This window comes from Alligator mississippiensis, chromosome 9, assembly GCF_030867095.1.
Source record: "Alligator mississippiensis isolate rAllMis1 chromosome 9, rAllMis1, whole genome shotgun sequence".
NCBI lineage: Eukaryota > Metazoa > Chordata > Crocodylia > Alligatoridae > Alligator > Alligator mississippiensis.
In genome coordinates this window covers 38286957-38305097 of record NC_081832.1, presented here as the reverse complement: position 1 = coordinate 38305097, position 18141 = coordinate 38286957, and the positions used below count along the sequence as shown (strand labels likewise).

The following is an 18141-nucleotide window of genomic DNA, read 5'->3' as shown; positions in this document are numbered from 1 at the left end:
TCTTGAAAGGCTGGGGATTCTCCAAATTATTTGGCAGGTGTTATGTAGGGATCTCCAAATTCCCCACCAAGCCGACATACAGTATTTATGGATGACTGATAAACATAATTTCTGTAGTCTAATATGTAATCCCAGATTGGTTTCATTTAAATGTCTTTGTTTCACTGAAACTTTCAAAACTGGATTAAACCAGATTTCTTGTGGACCTAAAAAGTGTCAATTAGTTAAGATACAAATCCTTGAGAAAGTAAAAGGAAAAAAAGGGAGGGGGTTTTTCCCCCCCTCACCTTCATTTATGGTTTGACAAGGCTGCTTTGCTTTCTCAAATTCCTTTCACCTTGTGCTCTTTGATAGTGTCTAATGAGACATACAAATGGCTTCCCTTTGCTATGTTAACCAAGCCAACTGTTGTATCTGTAAAAGTTCATACTATAGTCACTCAAGCTTCTTTTGAGGCCTTCTGCATTAGCTCATTTATGCAGCTCAGGTCCAGGCTTCTTAAAAATGGCCAAGTCTGACACAGGCTCATAACATTGCCTTACAGCTGCTAGCCCAATCTGTTGCAGATCTTTAAAATTCTGTGGCTGCTGGCTACCTTGAAGAGCAGTACATCATGACCCTACTGCTCTTACTCCAATTCATATGGAAGCTGCATTATAAGGGACACTGAGGCAGGAATTTTGAGTAAGCTTTTAAAGGCGTGGAGAACTTGGGACTTGGAGACTGAGTTTTCTCTTCACGTAGTGCTGTGTCACTACTACAGCCTTTAAAACCAATAAAGCAACTGCCAGTTAGGGTCAGAGTCACTACTTATCCTTCTCTGGCAATGCAAAGTAGAATCATAGAATCATAGAAAATTAGGGTTGGAAGGGACCTCAAGAGATCATCAAGTCCAACCCCCTGCTCAAAGCAGGACCATCCCCAACTAGATCATTCCAGCCAGGGCTTTGGCAAGCCAGGTCTTAAAAACTTCCAAGGATGGAGATTCCACCACCTCTCTAGGTAACCTATTCCAGTGCTTCACACCCTTCTAGTGAGAAAGTTTTTCCTAATATCCAACTTAAACTTCCCGTGCTGCAGCTTGAGACCATTACTTCTTGTTCTGTCATCTGCCCAGCTGTCCACCCAGATTATGTGGACAGATCAAGGAACTTGAACACTTGGAGTAACATTCTGTTCCCTTCCTGGTCATCTCAGCATCCACATCTGGTCATCTACATGACAGTTTTTGTTGTCTAAGTGCCAAAAATGCCATATACAGTAAAAGCCACGTTAACCGGCACTTCATTAACCAGCATGCTCTATTAACTGGCACGCCGGTCGACGTGGCAAAAGGGAAACCAGAAGTGGGACTTCTGGTTTTGTCAAATCCCACAGCTCAGGGGAAAGCAGCCTCTGTGGAGCCCCGCTTCCCTTTCCTCTGGCACACTGACACCAGGGGAGGGGCAGGAGGGGTGGCACGGTTAATATGAGATGTGGACATGCCAGATGCAGCGGAAGGGGCGTATTTGCCCAACCCAAAGACACCTCTCAGATAACTGGCACATTTGGTTATCTGGCACCCCCCATTTCCCATGGGTGCCGAATAACAGAGCTTTTGCTGTACAAGGAGGTGGTCATTCTGTTCCTGGGCACCTAGGTCAGCACATGTGGATAACAGTGGCACTCACCTGGGAAGATGGGTTTTTTGTGTTCCAGGTCTGTCTCATCTAGAGGGAATTTGATTCTGGGTGTCTCTGTTGTCCCAGAAAAGAAATCAAACTACTCTGCCACAGGTCAGCCATTAGCAAGCCCCTTTTCCACACTCCTTTTGAATCTGAGCCACTAACATAGCTATTGGGAAAAAATGGATGGAAAGCAGTGCAGAGGGAAAGTTTCTCCATCACAGGGAGCAAGGATCCAAGCTAGAAACCAGACCTCCCCTTTCAGGGCAGCAGCCACATCACTCCTTCCCATGACTGCCAAGGGATCCAGCTTCCAGAGGAGTGCCAGAGCAGGGCTGGCTCATGGCTGATGATGGTATAGTTAGTATGCTGGAAAGTCAGAGAGTTTGAGGTTCAAACCCTCTGTGTGGGGTGAGGGCAGATCCTAGGGCCTCCTGCTTCATAGCTAATGCACTAGGCCAGGTGTGGGCAAAATGAGGCCCACAGACTGGATCCAGCTCACCAAAGTATTTTGTCCAGCCCAGGTCCTTTGGTCCTGCCCTGCCTAGGTGTGGGGAGCAGCCTGGGCTGTGGTACATGTGGTTGGTCCCACTGCTCCTGGGTGTGCAGCGGGGCTGGGACAGCATAGCAGCTGGCCTCCATTTCCCAGCAGCTCTGGCTGCAGCTCCTTCCTAGTGCCACAGCTGTTAGACCCAGCCCTGCTGCCTGGGTACCCTGGCCCATCCGTCCTGCACCCACTGCCAGGGATGGGACTCAAGCAGGCAGGACTCTCATCCAGGAGGCTGGTACAGGCCTGAGGGTGGGCTGGGAGTGATTTCCAGGAGCTAGATACAGGGATGGGGCTGGGGAGACCCCAGGATCTTGAGGCAGTGACAGCATGGGGCCAGGACCCAGGGCACAGCTGCAATCTGCTCCCTGCATGCCCCTGCCTGCAGAACCAAAACCTGTCATGCGTGCATGGGCAGTGTATTACAGCTCTGCACCAGCCTGGCCTCATGTCATCACTACCCTGAGACCCTGCCTCATGATCTCAGTCTTGCCCACCCATCCTTCTCCCAAACACTGGTCCCCACCCATCTGCAGCCCCATCCTACATAGGGAGTTTTGGTGAGCAACAGCAGTGGGTGGGTGCTGACCTGGCCTGTGACAGCTCAACAAAACTCCCTATGTGGTTCATGGGCCCAAATATTTTCCCATACCTGCACTAGCCAGCAAGATACTGGGGGAAAGAATGGCATAATTCTCTCTGATCTTGTTGCCAGGTTATGTACCCAGTCTAGGGGCATAAGGTACTCACACATAGTTGTCCACAACCAGGGCTATGCCCCCAAGACCAGAATAGCCATCTGTGTGTAAGTGGCAGTCTTGGCTCTTAAAGATCATATCAATCAGGGGTTCCCAACCTTTTTATGCTGAAGACCAGCAAATTGTGGACCAGAAGTGATCACGGCAGACCAGCAGTAACTGGCATACTGCAGGCTGGCAGCCAACCCTTTTTTAAACTGAGTATAAAAGAGGGTTGGCTGCGAGCCTTCAGTATGCTGGTCACTTCCAGTCCACAGTTTGCTGGTCCACAGTTGCTTCCAGTCTGCAGCAGCCAACCCTTCTGCGAACGGACAGCCAACCCTTTGCAGCCCGGTACCGGGCCACAGCATTGGGTTTGTAAATCCCTGATATAGATGACTCAATCAGGAAACCAGAGGAGCAGAAAGGAGTAGAATGTTGTCCTTTGTCCTACTTCGGTGCTTTGATGAATCTGAATTTAAGAAGAAATGACCAGAAGTGGATATAGCCTCTTTTTAAATATTAGGATGCAGCAGCATTCTCTTGGGGTTTTCTGTTTCAGTGCCTGGGTATGAAATTTTTAATGTTTGAAAAGCAAAGTAAATTTTTAGGAAAAACCCATGAGAATTAAAATAGAGATTATGTTACATTAATAGAAAGTACAATATCTTACAGAGATATTGTAATTATCCCAACACTGTGCCTTATACATAAAGGTAACATTTAAAGATGTCAAGTTTAAATTTATGGAAACCTTTCACTTAAGTTGGGACCACAAGCAGTAAAAAGTTTTGATCATATTGACTGCATGTTGTCATTTCAAGACATATTTAAGGTATAGTTAAGAGATATTCCATAAATTGGTATTTTGTAACTGGCAGTGGCTTTTATAGGGGCTAAGTCTGTCTTTATTATTTTAAATAAGTAATCATTTATGGAAATGTCTGGAGTGCTAGTACAGCAGATACAGAAGGATAAACATCTGCACCTGATGACATGGCTGGAGTGCTGATACACACCAGGCTTCTTAATATACTCAGTTGCATCCCAAGTATGGGATGCAAATACAAATACAAGTAGTACACCATAGCATCTGTCAGACTTCATAGGCTCTAGTGACCAGCAAATCCCAGTACATACTTTGGACATAAATGAAAGACCAGGGATGGGCGTGAAGGTCACAGGCTGATAACAAGAATGTAAGTATGTGGATGCACTTGGCCTCCATGTTGTCCTCCCAGCATCCTGGTGGCTCTGGATTTAGGACCCAGATGCCTTGTTCCGGGGAAGGGGAGCCACCCCTCCCCAACCCTCAGACCGACCACGACCTTTCCATTCAATAACAGACAAATGTATTGATATGCAGTGATAACAGAAAAGAAACAATACAAACAATCAAACAATTCTATATATCTACCAATCCTAGGGCTGTCATCAGAGTCAGGATACATCTGGCCAGGAAGCAGGCTTCACTCTAAGGCTGTCTCTCAGGTGTCAGATGTCAGCATGTCAGCAGCCTGGAGGTGGGATGCCACGGCCCACCCCCTGCAGTGGAGTAGATGAGATGGGCTGGTGGTGTGCCCTCTGTCCATGGTGGCCTCAGGGACCCCTCCCAGGGGGCAGGGATCCCTCTCAGGGAAGAGAAGACCCCTTTTTTACTCTCAAGTCTCTGTTTTTGTATTCTTTTTCCCTCCTGTTGACTCCTGATGACTCTTCATTTGTGGGTATCACTGATTGGTCTCTCTGTGTTCATCATATTGTCCACATCCTGTGTTGTCAGCCAAAATCCCAGTTTCATAAACCTATCACATGCCCACATCCTAATTTGGAGCTTTATCATGGTCCTCCAAAGTTGGTCTGTTCTCCCAAAAACAGAAAACTCTAGCCCCCTGCTCTAGGGCCTTGCGAGCTAGTGCCACCTTATCTCATGTTATGGAACAGTGCCCCCACTTTTCCTAGGCTGTGTGTGTCTCTGTTGGCCTTGTTGCAGCCTATCTGCTTCTGAAGGCTCAGAAAACTGGGTATGAGACGCAGGCTTTTAGAAATCACTTAACGCTTGCTGTTCATCCTGAACCATTCTAATACATATATATATATATATACCTATAAGCCAATACCCCAAAAAATACCATTTTCAAGCCATCATATCCCACCTGCAGCTCTCTCCTCACCATGCACACACCCAGAAAAATATACACTTATTACAGCATAGTAACCATTAGTACAAGTGTCCTAGCCTTTTTCATTTGAATTGAAAGTATGCTCTTAAATTTAGCCAAAGTTGGCCAAAATGCAATTGACTTTTCAATATCAGTGCGGCTTCACAGAGTTTGAGTCTATCATTCTGATGCCTGGGAGCACTTCACTTTAATTAGTAGCTGAATCCAATGTACAAAAATTCAGATACACTGAGAGTCATTTTTCTTCATTTAGGATCGTTGGTTTTGGCGTCTGCGCAACAATCGAGTACAGGAGGGATATCCCATGCAGATTGAACAGTTCTGGAAAGGCCTCCCTACAAAGATTGATGCTGCCTATGAGAGGTCTGATGGGAAATTTGTTTTCTTTAAAGGTGTAGTATGTTTATGGTACTGATTTCATATCACTGTTCGAATCACTGTTCATATTTATGGTGCAGGGTTTGAAAAAGGAGTTTGTTGAACCTGTGTTCTTGAACTGATTGGAATTGCATCTCATGTTTGAATCAGGTCACTAGTCTAGTCATAAAACCTAATTTCCAGTTTTTCAGGGCTAGTTGTTTAAGGGTATTTAGGTGCCTAAGATATTGGTAAAATCATTAAATCATTGGGAGCTAGGCACTTGGGCACTTCTAGAAATTTCACTAGGTACCTCTGCTTCTGGCATTTTCAAGAATGCCACCAAAAACTAAGTTCTCCCCATTTGCTCCTGCTTCAGGCACAGCAAACCTACAACTAGAGTGATAAGTAATCGCTAGGAATGCCCCAGCACCATTCTTCAGTGTGTGAGAGCAGTGACAGTGGTGGCAGTGTCCCAGGAGCATCCTCACCACTTCAGTTCCAGGGTTCCTCTTTCCAAACAGGAGGGTTTGGAGCTTATTTTTCAACAACTACTTTGAGAGTACCATGAGGCAAATGAGCAAATACCTTTGAAAATCTGTCTTTGGCTTACTTCATTCTTTGACCTCTGGGACATGAGGAGGATTTGGCCCAGAGGTCCATGGATTAAAAGTGATAATTAATTGGAATTCATTTAACACCAAACAAAAGCACCTGTATAAAGGGCATGTTTCTCTGAGCATGTCTACACATTGCCATACAACACCATTGCTACAGTGCTGTGCTTTAGTACTTCCTTTAGATCAGTGGTGGGCAAAATACAGCCTGCAGGCCAGATCCAGCCCATGAGGCCATTCTGTCTGGCCCATGGGGCCCCTAAAAATTTTAGAAAATTAATATTTATCTGTCCTTGGTTCCTGTCAAAAATGACAGGAGACAGGGGCAGTAGGACCCAGAGGAAGCCCCGGTGGACTCCTGCAACAGCAGGTCTCACCTGGCCCTGCCCCGCCAGCCAGAAGCCCCACCAGGGGCTTCTGGCCTGGGACTACGTGGGTCCTCCGGAGCAGGAAACTCAGGTAAGGCGGGGGGGAAGGGCAGGGGAGGACTGCAGGCAGGGAAGGAGCTGATGCTGAGCACAGGGAAAACTGGACCCTCCCCATGGCTGGCACTTCCTGCTGTAGCCACTTGCGGCCCATGCAGGGCTGTCCTGAGCAGGCACTGGCAGCCCCACACGGGCTGCGAATGGCAGCAGCATGGGGCGCCAGCCATGGGGCAGGGGTGGGGCCAATTTTCCCCGTGCTCAGCACTAGCTTGTAACCCACCCCCGCTGCCAGCCTGGGCCCTGCACCAGCTCCAGGCTTGCCCATCGGGGCTACGCTAAAGTGGCAGTGCTCAGTGTGGAGGAAAGTGGCTCCTCGCTTGCACAACAGGCAGTGTTTGCTGCTGCTGCCGACCCGGAGCTCTCACGCTGGGCAGCACAGAGGCAGCTATGGCAAACACTGCCTGGCATGGCAAGCGGGGGTGGTGGGGGGGCACTTTCCTCCATGCCGAGCAGCTGCTGCCATCATGGCGCAGCCCTGATGGGCGAGCACGGAGCCAGCACGGGGCCCAGGCTGTCAGTGGGGGTGGGTTACAAGCTGGTGTTGAGCATGGAAAAAGCAGTCCCTCACCCACCCTGTGGCTGGTGCCCCACGCTGCAGCCACTCGCAGCCCATGTAGGGCTGCCTGTGCCTGCTCAGGACAGCCCCGTGTGGGCTGTGAGCAGCTGCAGCAAGGAGTGCCAGCCATAGGGCAGGGGAGGAGCCGCTTTTCCCTGTCCTCAGCACCAGCTCCTTCCCTGCCGGTGAGCAGGCGGTTGGGCTGCATGCTGCCACCCGCCTGTACCACAGGGTTGGGGGGGCACTGGGAGTGAGCAGATGCGGGAGTCAGTGGGAGCATGGGTTCTGCACCTGTATCCCGGGGCCAGCACTGGTGGGGCCCAGAGCAGGGTGGCAGGGGTACAGGGTCCTGGCTGGCAGGGGCTCTATGGAGCCAAGCCAGCTCCCCCCTCTCCCTGCTGGTGCAGTCGAGCCTGGCTCCACAGACCCCTACCAGCTCACACCCCACTCTGGGCCTCACCAGTTCTGGCCCTGAGACATTGGTCCCAAGACATTAGTACATTGGGGCGGGGCACCTGTCAAGGGGCAGGGCTACCCATGTGACCCTCAACAGCTTGCCAAAACTGGGTAAGTGGCCCTCCGCCCAAAATAATTGCCCGCCCCTGATGTAGATGCACCCTCTGTGTTGCATGCCTACAGCCTGAAGTAGATCTCTTCTTAAATGGCAAATTAAGTTATTCTGGATTGTAAACAGGAATAAGTGGTAACCATAGAATTTATGAATCATAAAATCATAGGAGCAGGAGATAGAAATGTGCCTTTGATCACATCTTTTTTTGCTACAGTATTCAGTTTCCATTACAAATGTGATTTGACACCAGAGTCCAAATACTTACAAAAACCTTTTATCCTGAGCGTACAGAAGAATTGCTTTGGAAAGTAGAATCAAACCTGAAAACTAAATTGCAAGTTAATTCACATAGGAAAGACTGTTTCTAAAGTTTTCAGAAATTTTTCCCCACAAATTATTAAAAAATATGGATTTTTTTCTTTAACCCCAAAATTTGAACTAGTTAGTCCTTATTATCTGAGTACTGAAATCCTCTTATTATAATGGTATAATTTTTTTAAGTTACTGAAAGTTCGATCTCTTGCTTTTGTGAATTCCATAATGTGACCTGGAGAAAATGTGATTTTAAGAAAACTCAAGTTCCACCTAATCCAAAACTGTATTTTCTAAAACTAAAATTAATCTCCAGCTGTTTAACTTGTGAAGAGTTTTCATTATGTAATATTACTCTTCAAACTATTTGTAACCAATATTTGTACATTTCAGACTGTCATCTATTCATAAATAGTTTGTGAACAGGATTTTTATGAATCTATAAATATAAATCAGGCATATTTATAAATCATCCATGGATTATCTAAACATTGGACCACAGTGGGTGTGTCTACACATGAATTATATCCAGGAGCAGTTTACTCATGAGTAAACTACTCATGAGTAAACACTCCTGGGCAGGCACCCACTTGTGCAGGGATGCAGGAGCATATTTCCTGCTACTGGCAGCAAACTGCTTCTAGGGCCCTGCAGCAGACCCCTGTCATTACCAAGGGGAGCTCTAGGCTCACCCTAGGTGCTAGCCCAGGGGCTGGCAGGGAGCACAGGGCCAGGAGACAGCTGTCTCCAACATTGCACCCTGACCCTAGGGGTGCTGCCTGCTGCTGGGGCAGAGACAAGGTCCCTCTGCCCCGGCAGCAGGGAGCCCCTGCCCCCAGCTCCCCAATCAAGGGCAGGAGACTTGAAAAGCACTGCAGAGGAGGGGCAGTTCCCAGCCCCCTGCACTGATCCTTAGGTGGGGTTGCTAGCTGCCCCACAGGTGGATCAGGGCAGAGGGCTGGGACCTACACCACCCCTGCAGCTCTTCCCGAACCCCATGCCTCAATCACATAATCACGGCATGGGGCTGGGACCTGCCCCTGACCGGGACAGTTCCCAGCCCCTGTTCTGCAATTGTGGGACAAAGGCTGGAGAGCCTGTTCCCCAGCCAGCTCAACACTCCTGGAGCTGAGCGGAAAACAGCTCCCCAGCGCCTACCAACAGGGAGCTCCCAGCGCCAGCTCCACAGTCAACAGCCGGCACTGGGAAGGATCTCTCAGTGCCAGTCCCAGAGTCTCAGACCTGCACTGGGAGATAAGGGTCTCCTAGCCCCCTGCTCCCCAATCACAATGGCAAAGTGGGGGCTAGGAGATAAGGATGAGAATGTGTTTCGGCATGTTATGCCAAAAGCGTGAAGAAATGCCTATGGACACTAGGGCTGTGCAAAGCTTCAGGTGCTGATTCGATTCAGAGGAGATTCAGCCATCAGATACAAATTGAATCAGGGGACCAATTAAAAGGTCTGAATCGATTCAAAGCTCTCCAAATTGATTTGGAAAAGATTCAGAGAGCTTTGGCGATTTGGGCAGTCCCCACGGGCTGCAGCAGGGAGCTGGACCCAGCCTCCATGCTGGTAAATAGAGGGTGGGGGAGGGGAGACTGGAGGAGGGGGCAGGGGACCATGGGGGGACCCCTCCCAGGCCCCATCCCCTGCCTGCTCCCTCCCCACATTGGCTGCCCTGCCTGGCCCAACTCCTGCTTGTTTAAAAAAAAACCCTACTCACCGAGTGCTGCCAGGTGGGGGGGGGGGGGGGGTGATCCCTGCTGCCCCCACTGTCCCACACTGCATGGGAGGGCTCTTCCATGAGCCCTCCAACCCCCGTCCGCTCTCCCAGACCCTCCCTCACATGGCTGCCCCACCCATCCCAGCTCCCAGCTCTTTAAAAAAATAAAACAGACTCACTGACTCCTGCAGCAGTCTCAGGGCTTTTGGGAGCTCATGGAAGAGCCCCCATGTAGCGCAGGGCTGTGGTGGGCAGTGGGGATCACTTCCCACTAGGCAGAAACTGGTGAGTTCAGGGTTTTTTGTTTTTTGTTTTTTTAAAGGGCCAGGAGCTGGGATGAGGGGGGCAGCCATGGCGGGGTTGAGAGAGTAGGTGGTGGTTGTGGGGCTCATGGCGGAGCCCCCCATGCAGCATGGAGCAGTGGGGATCACCCCCTGCTGGGCAGGAGCCAGTGAGTGTGGGCTTTTTTTTTCAAAGAGCTAGGACCTGGGGCCAGGCAGGGGAGCCATTGAGAACGGGCGGGCAATGGGGCCTGTGTGATTTGGAGATTCAGCTGATTCAGCAGCAGCCGAATCTCTGAATCTGAGTCGGCCAAATCAATTCAGGACAGTGATTTAAATCACTGAATCAAATCACTGTCCCACAAATTGGCTGAATCCGAATCGAATACTAGCTGCTTCACACTGGTAACGCTGGTACTAAAATTACAAATAAAGGATCTGAAGTGTATTTTGAGGTGTTTGTCAGTTCTCTAGTAATGTCTGTCAATGCCTTGTTCGACAAGTGAATTACTTTTGCCTACTCTTGCTCTCCATCTCTCTCTCCATCCTTTCTGTTTGTCTCAGATAACAAAGTGGAGAGCCAGCACTATCTGATCAGCCAGCTCTCTGCAGGCAACTAGTAAGTTCTTGTAGGTCACTAAAGGTCTCTGGGGCACAGTTTATGGATCTCTGTGGTTAGTGATTTTTCTTACAGATGTTCCCTTTTGTGTGCCTAACTCTAAACTCAGTAACAGGATCTAGATTTTGATTGCATCTCAGTAATGTGTGTGTTTCTTTTCTCCCCACTTACCTAGGAGATAAATACTGGGTTTTTAAGGAAGTGACAGCAGAGCCAGGGTACCCACACAGCCTAGTGGAGCTGGGAATCTCTCTTCCACGGGAAGGCATTGACACAGCTTTGCGATGGGAACCAGTAGGCAAAACCTACTTCTTCAAAGGAGACAGGTATTGGAGATACAATGAGGACAAGAGAGCTACTGACCCAGGATACCCAAAGCCCATCACTGTATGGAGAGGAATCCCACAGGCCCCACAAGGAGCTTTTGTCAGCAAGGAAGGCTGTACGTATCCCCATTTTGTTATAAGTGGTTGTCAGACTAGTTACAGGGAAGCTTCCTGGGAGTTAGTGTACATATTTTTACTGAGAAGGGATTTAGGCCTCACATTTCACAGGATTGCACTGATATTACAGGCTAGGGAGCATAGTCACTAGTAAACAGTGACCTTCCCTGCCCCATGCAAACATATGCTTTTTTCCATAACTGACTGCCATTATTATACTGTCTCCTTGTATGTTTGCCCAGTGCTTATCCCAGTGAGCCCTTCCTGATCCTGCCTGAAGACACTGGATGCTATCATGGCAAATTATATTTACATTGTTATCACTTTCTTCCCACTGATTCTGTTCCTCCTCCGCTTCATACAGTTGGGAAGGAGAAACAGGTGGATACAGCCTGTTTCTCACAGAGGACACAGGTATCCCTCAAGGCAGTGGGTCTGTCACTTCAGAAAAGGGGGACAGAGATCTGCCCTGCCCTTTTGCCATGAGTTAAGAGAACAGTGACTAATAGCAGGATTTTGGAGTCATATGGGAAAGTAAGGTACCGGCCTTTCAGTAACAGGGAATATCCAAAATCCATGTCTAATTGTTAACTATTCAACAATCCTTAAGAAGCTGCTCTTAAAAAATTGATCCTACCCAGTTGCTGCTTGGGACCATAAGTTTTGAAACTTAAAGTATTAAAAATAAGAAACATCTAAATCCTGCCAAATCATTTGGACACTGTACTCGCAGAATCTTTAAATGTTTCTGTAATCATAGTGTTGGCTCTGGATTTAGGATCCAGATGCCTTGTTTGGGGTGGGGGGCCCACCCTCAGATCAGAAGGTAATTCAATAATACACAGTGATAACAAAAAAACCCCTCAATACAAACAATCAAACAATTCTATATATCTACCAAATCCTAGGGCTGTCATCAGAGTCAAAATACATCTGGCCAGGATGCAAGATTCACTCTGAGGCTGTCTTCTTTAGGTGTCAGATGTCAGCAGCCTGGAGGTGGGATGCTGAAGCCCACAGCCCCACTCCAGTGGGGTGTATAACACGGGCTGGTCGTGTGTCCTCCATGGTGGGCTCAGGGACCCTTCCTGGGGAACAGGAACAGGGACCCATCTTGTGTGGAAGAAGGTGGGATGGGACAAAGGGAGGGACAAGAATAAACAGGGAGGGACTCTGTCACTCTCAAGTCTCTGCTTTTGTATCCTCCTTCCCTTCTGATAACTCCTGATAACAGTTCATCCACACGTCCACATAGCCTTTGGGCCTTCTCCTAATTTGGGTGGTTCCCCCAGAAGTGAGACTCAGGTCCCCCGCCTCCCCCCTCAACCCCGCTACTCTAGGGTCTCGCAGCTGGTGTCACTACCTTGTGTTATAGGCAGTATGGTATATACTCCCTTAGTTCCCAGCCTTTGTGTCCTTGTTGACCTTGTTGTGTTAGACAATATGATATGTGCCCCCTCAATTCTCAGGCTGTGCCCGTCCATTGGCCTTGTTGTGTTAGACAGTCTGTCTGCCTCCAAGGCTGGGTAAAATTCTGTGTGTAAGACCCAAGCTCCTAGAAATCAATTATAGGAATCCCGTGGGTGAACATTTGGTATTGCTTTAATAGAATACATCTTGACATTGGACCCTTATTTTGAAATTCCAAATAAACTGCAACTCAGCTTCCTGATTTTTTCCTTCAGAGCTTGCTCCAAATTCTTCTAAAATCCAAGAACTTGCCTTGTAATTTTGAAATGCACCTCTTGTACATTTTGCTTTGTCCCCTCAATCTTGCTACCTTCTGAGAGGCTGACAGTGAGTGCAGACAGACTTCATTACATGTACAGCTTCTAGGCTTTGAATAGTACAGTACAAATAACCTCTCTTTTGTCTTCTAGTTTATACATACTTTTATAAAGGGAAGGAGTATTGGAAGTTTGATAACCAGAGGCTGAGTGTGGAACCAGGTTACCCCAGGTCAATCCTCAAAGACTGGATGGGCTGCAATCAAAAGGAAGTTGAACGAAGCAAAGATAGACGCCTGCCCCATGATGATGTGGATATTATGGTGACAATAAATGATGTGCCTAACACTGTAAATGCAATTGCAGTAGTGATCCCTTGCATTTTATCTCTGTGTATCCTTGTATTGGTATACACAATCTTCCAATTTAAAAACAAAGAAGTACAGCAAAATGTTACCTATTACAAACGACCTGTCCAGGAATGGGTATGACACATAAAGCTTCACATTAGCTCATAGCTCTGATGAGGACTACAGACAAAATAGGTTAAAAAACCCATCAAACAAAACTGTGCGAGTGACTTTGGAGTCACAGACATTCTGGGACTGAAAGAAGCAGAAAAAAAATGAAAAAATGCAGGTGGGCTTGCAGAGTGGAGCCTCTTTCCATCTTACTGCCTTGGTCATATGTCTGTCTTGGTGTGTCATTCTCCACAGGCCCACTTTGTAGGTATCAGAGACCTCAAGAGGAGTTTTCTTCAAACGTTTTCAACTGACATGGAAGACTTCCTTCAGTACCCTGCACCAGTGCTGTCTGTTAAACCCAGCATTCTCCACTGTAGCTAAAACACCTCTAAATGGACCTGGATTTTTAACAGTTGTCTCTTTAAAAAAGTTAAGATCATTAAATCTATGAGGTAGGAATAATTCCATTTCTTAAGAAGAAGGTATTCTGATGTTGAACCATTCTAAAAGATCTTTGTTTATTACATGAGACAGGGAATTACCTAGATGCAATTTTCCAATACCTGCTGGTCAGATGTTTTATACATTCATAATAATTAACTGATGTTGTCTCTTAGAACATTGCATAAGGAAACATTGAGAGATCCAAGGAGATAATTCTGCATACACTATAAATTCAAGAACTCTAAGCCAGATGAAATATTAACTAGTAGCAGCAACTCCCCAACAGGAATAGTCTAAAAGACAAAATAATTGGATCTGAAACATCATTAATCTGAATGAACCCTATTCTGTTTTAGGAACCTTTCATGTAATGAATACTTAAAAGTCCTATTATCATTATTTTGAACTCCTTTCAGTCAGCAACAATAAATTAATTGTTACCAATATAGTGAATAATATATAGATTTGTGTTTTTTTCTCCTTTAAATTCTAAGAGAACATGAACTGTTGTTATAGTGGCATATGTAATCAGTTTGTGAAACGTGTATCTCAGATTTCTAGAGAATGAAGGTGCTTCTTTGGCTTAGATCTTGATTGCATTTTGGTGACACTGTCTGGAGAAAATAAGAACTAGACTTGTTTGTATTATTGAACCCAAATACTTTAGAGACTAAAAGCATTGTTTAACACTGACATTTATTTTTTAATTTTTTGATCACCTCTTCAGAGCCAAATTTTTGGCAAAGATCAAGAAGGAGTGCCAAGTATGATGAGAAATCATCTCACAAGATTGCTACCCAGATTTTGAGGATTTGTTAGTCTCAAAAAAGATCTTCATAAATGTCTGACCTTTTGATATTAATCTTTCACTTATCTCCTACCCAGAGAGCAGTTGCCTGCCCTTCTTTCTCGTAAGTGTGAATAGTTTAGGATGTCATTGCCTAGCTAGAGATTGCCTTCATCTGATTATCCATGCTGCAATAAAAACAGTGTTAACTAATTGTGAAAGAAAATGGAAATATAATTCCTTGTAACAAGGTGACATTCAGCTTTGTTCAGAGGGGTCAGCTCAAGGCCTAGGCAATACTCACATGTCATTTACACCCCATTTAAGCTTCAAAATAGGAAAAAAGCACATAATGTACATTGTTAGCCTAGGGCTGAATTTCACCCCAGTGCAGGCAAAGCACAAAGCATTGAAAATCCATTTAATATCCATGTATGTTCCACACATGCGGAAAATCAATTATTTAAATCAAATCTATGTTCTTTTGTTTATCTTAACATTTAACCTGTAACATGTAGGTATCATTACAAAGACATGGAAGGAAGAAGTAGAAATATTGTTAGTATATTCCCAATTTTTTAATTTTTGGCTTACGCCCAGATATTGTTGGATTAAGGCCATATAAGCAGATATGTGAGAAGTAAAGATTTTTGTTTTATTTGACCAGATGTGTGGTTGGAATAGAAGGCAGAGTAAATATGTACCTTTATAGACTGACTAAATAAGATATATATAAAGAGAGCACAAGCTTTAGGGAACTGAAGTTCACTTTATCAGAGGTTGTGAAAGAACATGCAGAGAGCAGAGTATAAAGTGAAGTGAGTGATTAAAATACAATAGATAAGGAAGCTGGAGAGAGAGGGAGGTGGGAAGGGGGAGGAGAAATGCTATAAGAGGCATACAAGCAAAGAACCCATAGGAACAAAGGTGGGGGGTGGGGGTCATAAAAACTAGTCCAGGTGATGACATAAGGATCCATAATCCCTGTTTAAACCATAGTTAACACAGTCCAGTTTGCGGATGATTTCTTGTTCCACAGTCTGCGGTCCTATTGTTCTTTTCTTTTCTTTTCTTTTCTTTTCTTTTCTTTTCTTTTGTTTGCTTGAGAACAGCAATTCTGAGGTCAGCAATAGAGTGCCCAGGGAGGTTGAAGTGTTCTGCTTCAGCCTTTTGGGTCTTTTTGCAGCTGAGATGTCAGTTTAGTGTTCAGGGGTTTAGGTTCATTCTTGCATATTGAGATCACCCTGTCTGTCTGGTGTAGGCAACAGAGGGGTATTATAAGCAGGTGATGAAGAATGCTTCACATTTGAATGCTTGTCTAAGTCTATCTCAGTCATGCAGTTGGTCCAGTAAAAGATATCATCCACAAAGATCCTTGACTCTCACATAATTCCTGGGTCATCAAGCTACATCACTCCAACACTGCCATATAAGCCAATAGATACTTTCAGTGATTCCCACTTGACCTGTATATGTGGTTCTAGACTGTACTTTGTATTTTATCCTTTATAATTTATTTCAGTAGCTAAGAAGTCTATTGTATTTTCAATAGAATTTCAAAATCAGTGAGACTTGGTAGATAAAGTAGTTTGAATTGTAGTGAAAGATGTGATAGTGTCTTACGATGGCTGAAGAAGTGCAAAGGACCAAATACAGCAGAACAGCTAATCACTAGAAAACCTCCCAATGCAGTATATTGCTATGTGTACTACCATGTGTGGAGGAATGCACATTATAAACTTCAGAGCCATGTTATACATTGCATTTACCATGCATTTTGACTGATTCCTCTGTACTTTGCTATCTTTTTTGTGTCTTTAACATACCAAATCTCTGAGCAGCTTCAAACAACCACCATTAAAAAAACCAAAAACAAAAAATTCACAATCTTCCCGATAAGTGTTTCTTTCTTTTTCCTCTTTCCCAAAAGCAATATTCCCCCCAGCAATTAAACTGGTCTATGGGACAGGATGGGTAATATGTAGTCTTAGACCAAGGACACATTTAATGTCAGCTTGCTTTTTTGTAACTGGCACTAAAAATAGTGGCTTCTATTGATTTAGAAATTCAGGAATCCCTTACCAATAAGGTAAGCTTTCTGGGATTCTAGCATTAATTTGTTCTGATATAAATAAGTGTAATGATTTACAACCATAATTTAGGTCAGTTGACACACTGTCCCTGATTTCTTGGTATAATTTGAGCCTCAGCTTAGTTTTGGGAAAATAAAGATTCAAAATGTGTGCCTGATAAACACAGAAGGTCAGATAAAATTGGGACAACCTCAGCTTCAGGCAGGCTTTTCCATATTCTGCTGCCAAATGACTGAGTTCCTTGAATGTAAGACACATATCTTCTCTTTGCACTTGCCACAACATCTGCCACTGGGACAGAACTATGCCTTGTTAAATGTCGGAGTCAGCTGAGTTTCTTGACTTTGGTTTCCAGATGCTACTTTAGAAATAACAAGTAATAAAGAATTACAAAGGAACTGCAAGGGAAATGCATAAAGAAACTTGGCTTTATTCTAGAACGCATGAGGTATTTCAGAAAATAATAGTAACTGGGTGCATCTACACGTGCATTAAGGCACTTTTCCAAATACGCATTAAATTTAGTACCTCCAATGTGAGGTACTAAATAAATATGCATTAGGCTGCCCTAATGCACAGTAGTGCAAGCACACACTTTTTTATGTGGTACTTAATGCACAATAGCCTATTTTACTGCACATTAGCATAATAGCATGTTTTTTTACACCCTGCTTTTAATGCACAGTAAAATAAGCTACTGGGCATTAAAGTGCACATGTAGACACATCTACTGAGGGTTACAAAAGGATTTAGGTGCTCACATATCACTTTAGATACCTAACTTCAAACTTCAGAACATCAACACCCTAGATCAGCTGTCACCTAATTCTGAAAGTCCCCAGATATCTTAAGTGTCTGCCAGTAAAGTTCCCTTCATGCCAAAAGTCTGCTTCTACACATCCCTGGAACTGCCTACTTAAAGACAGTGACAAAGTTATAGGTCCTTTTGGGACTTGCAAACTGGATGTTCCTTTGCCTATCTTCCTGGATGCCCAATCTGGTGGGCATCCTGAGGCATATTGGATCAGGCCTCACTCAAAACAGAGGAGGAGCCCCTTTTACCAGATATAACACTGATTAGAGCACTTTCCAGGGACATGGGAGACCAAATTAAAACTCCTCCTTTTCTTAAGGGCACTTGAATCCCATGCCTTCCCTCTCCAAAGGCTGCTGCTTTCCCATACCTGCCCTAACCACCAAGCTGCAAGGGATTCTAGAATGGGGCTTCCTCAATCTTTCCTGTAGAAGCTGTCTTATTTTGCATGGGGTGTTTAATATTCATTGGAGTAGGGATTGCATCTCAGGTCTCCTACCATCCAGATGGGTACCATGACATGTCTGTCTATCTGACTAGCCAGGAGCCCATAGCGATCCTCTCCTTGGACCTCTCAAGTGCATTTTTAACAATACTTGTAGCAGTAGGACACTAACTGCCATTGTCCCCCTGCTTATCTGTGGCCAGTTAGGATACTATGCCTTGTAGTTGTGTGATACACTGTAGTTTTAGTAATAAATTGGACAAAAAATTGTATG

General features: G+C 45.4%; 1 protein-coding gene across 6 annotated transcripts in view; it reads left to right on the top strand.

Annotated features, from left to right (window-relative positions):
- MMP24 (matrix metallopeptidase 24) overlaps positions 1-16402 on the top strand; it is a 256364-nt gene extending 239962 nt beyond the window's left edge. For all 6 annotated transcript variants that reach the window (XM_059733328.1, XM_059733327.1, XM_059733329.1 and 3 more), the window contains 3 exons: positions 5382-5520; positions 10826-11092; positions 12974-16402. In XM_059733328.1, coding sequence (XP_059589311.1) covers positions 5382-5520; positions 10826-11092; positions 12974-13311 — 744 coding nt within the window. In that variant the 3' untranslated portion in view covers positions 13312-16402. The remainder of the gene's footprint in view (positions 1-5381; positions 5521-10825; positions 11093-12973) is intronic.
- The last annotated feature ends 1739 nt before the right edge of the window (positions 16403-18141 follow it).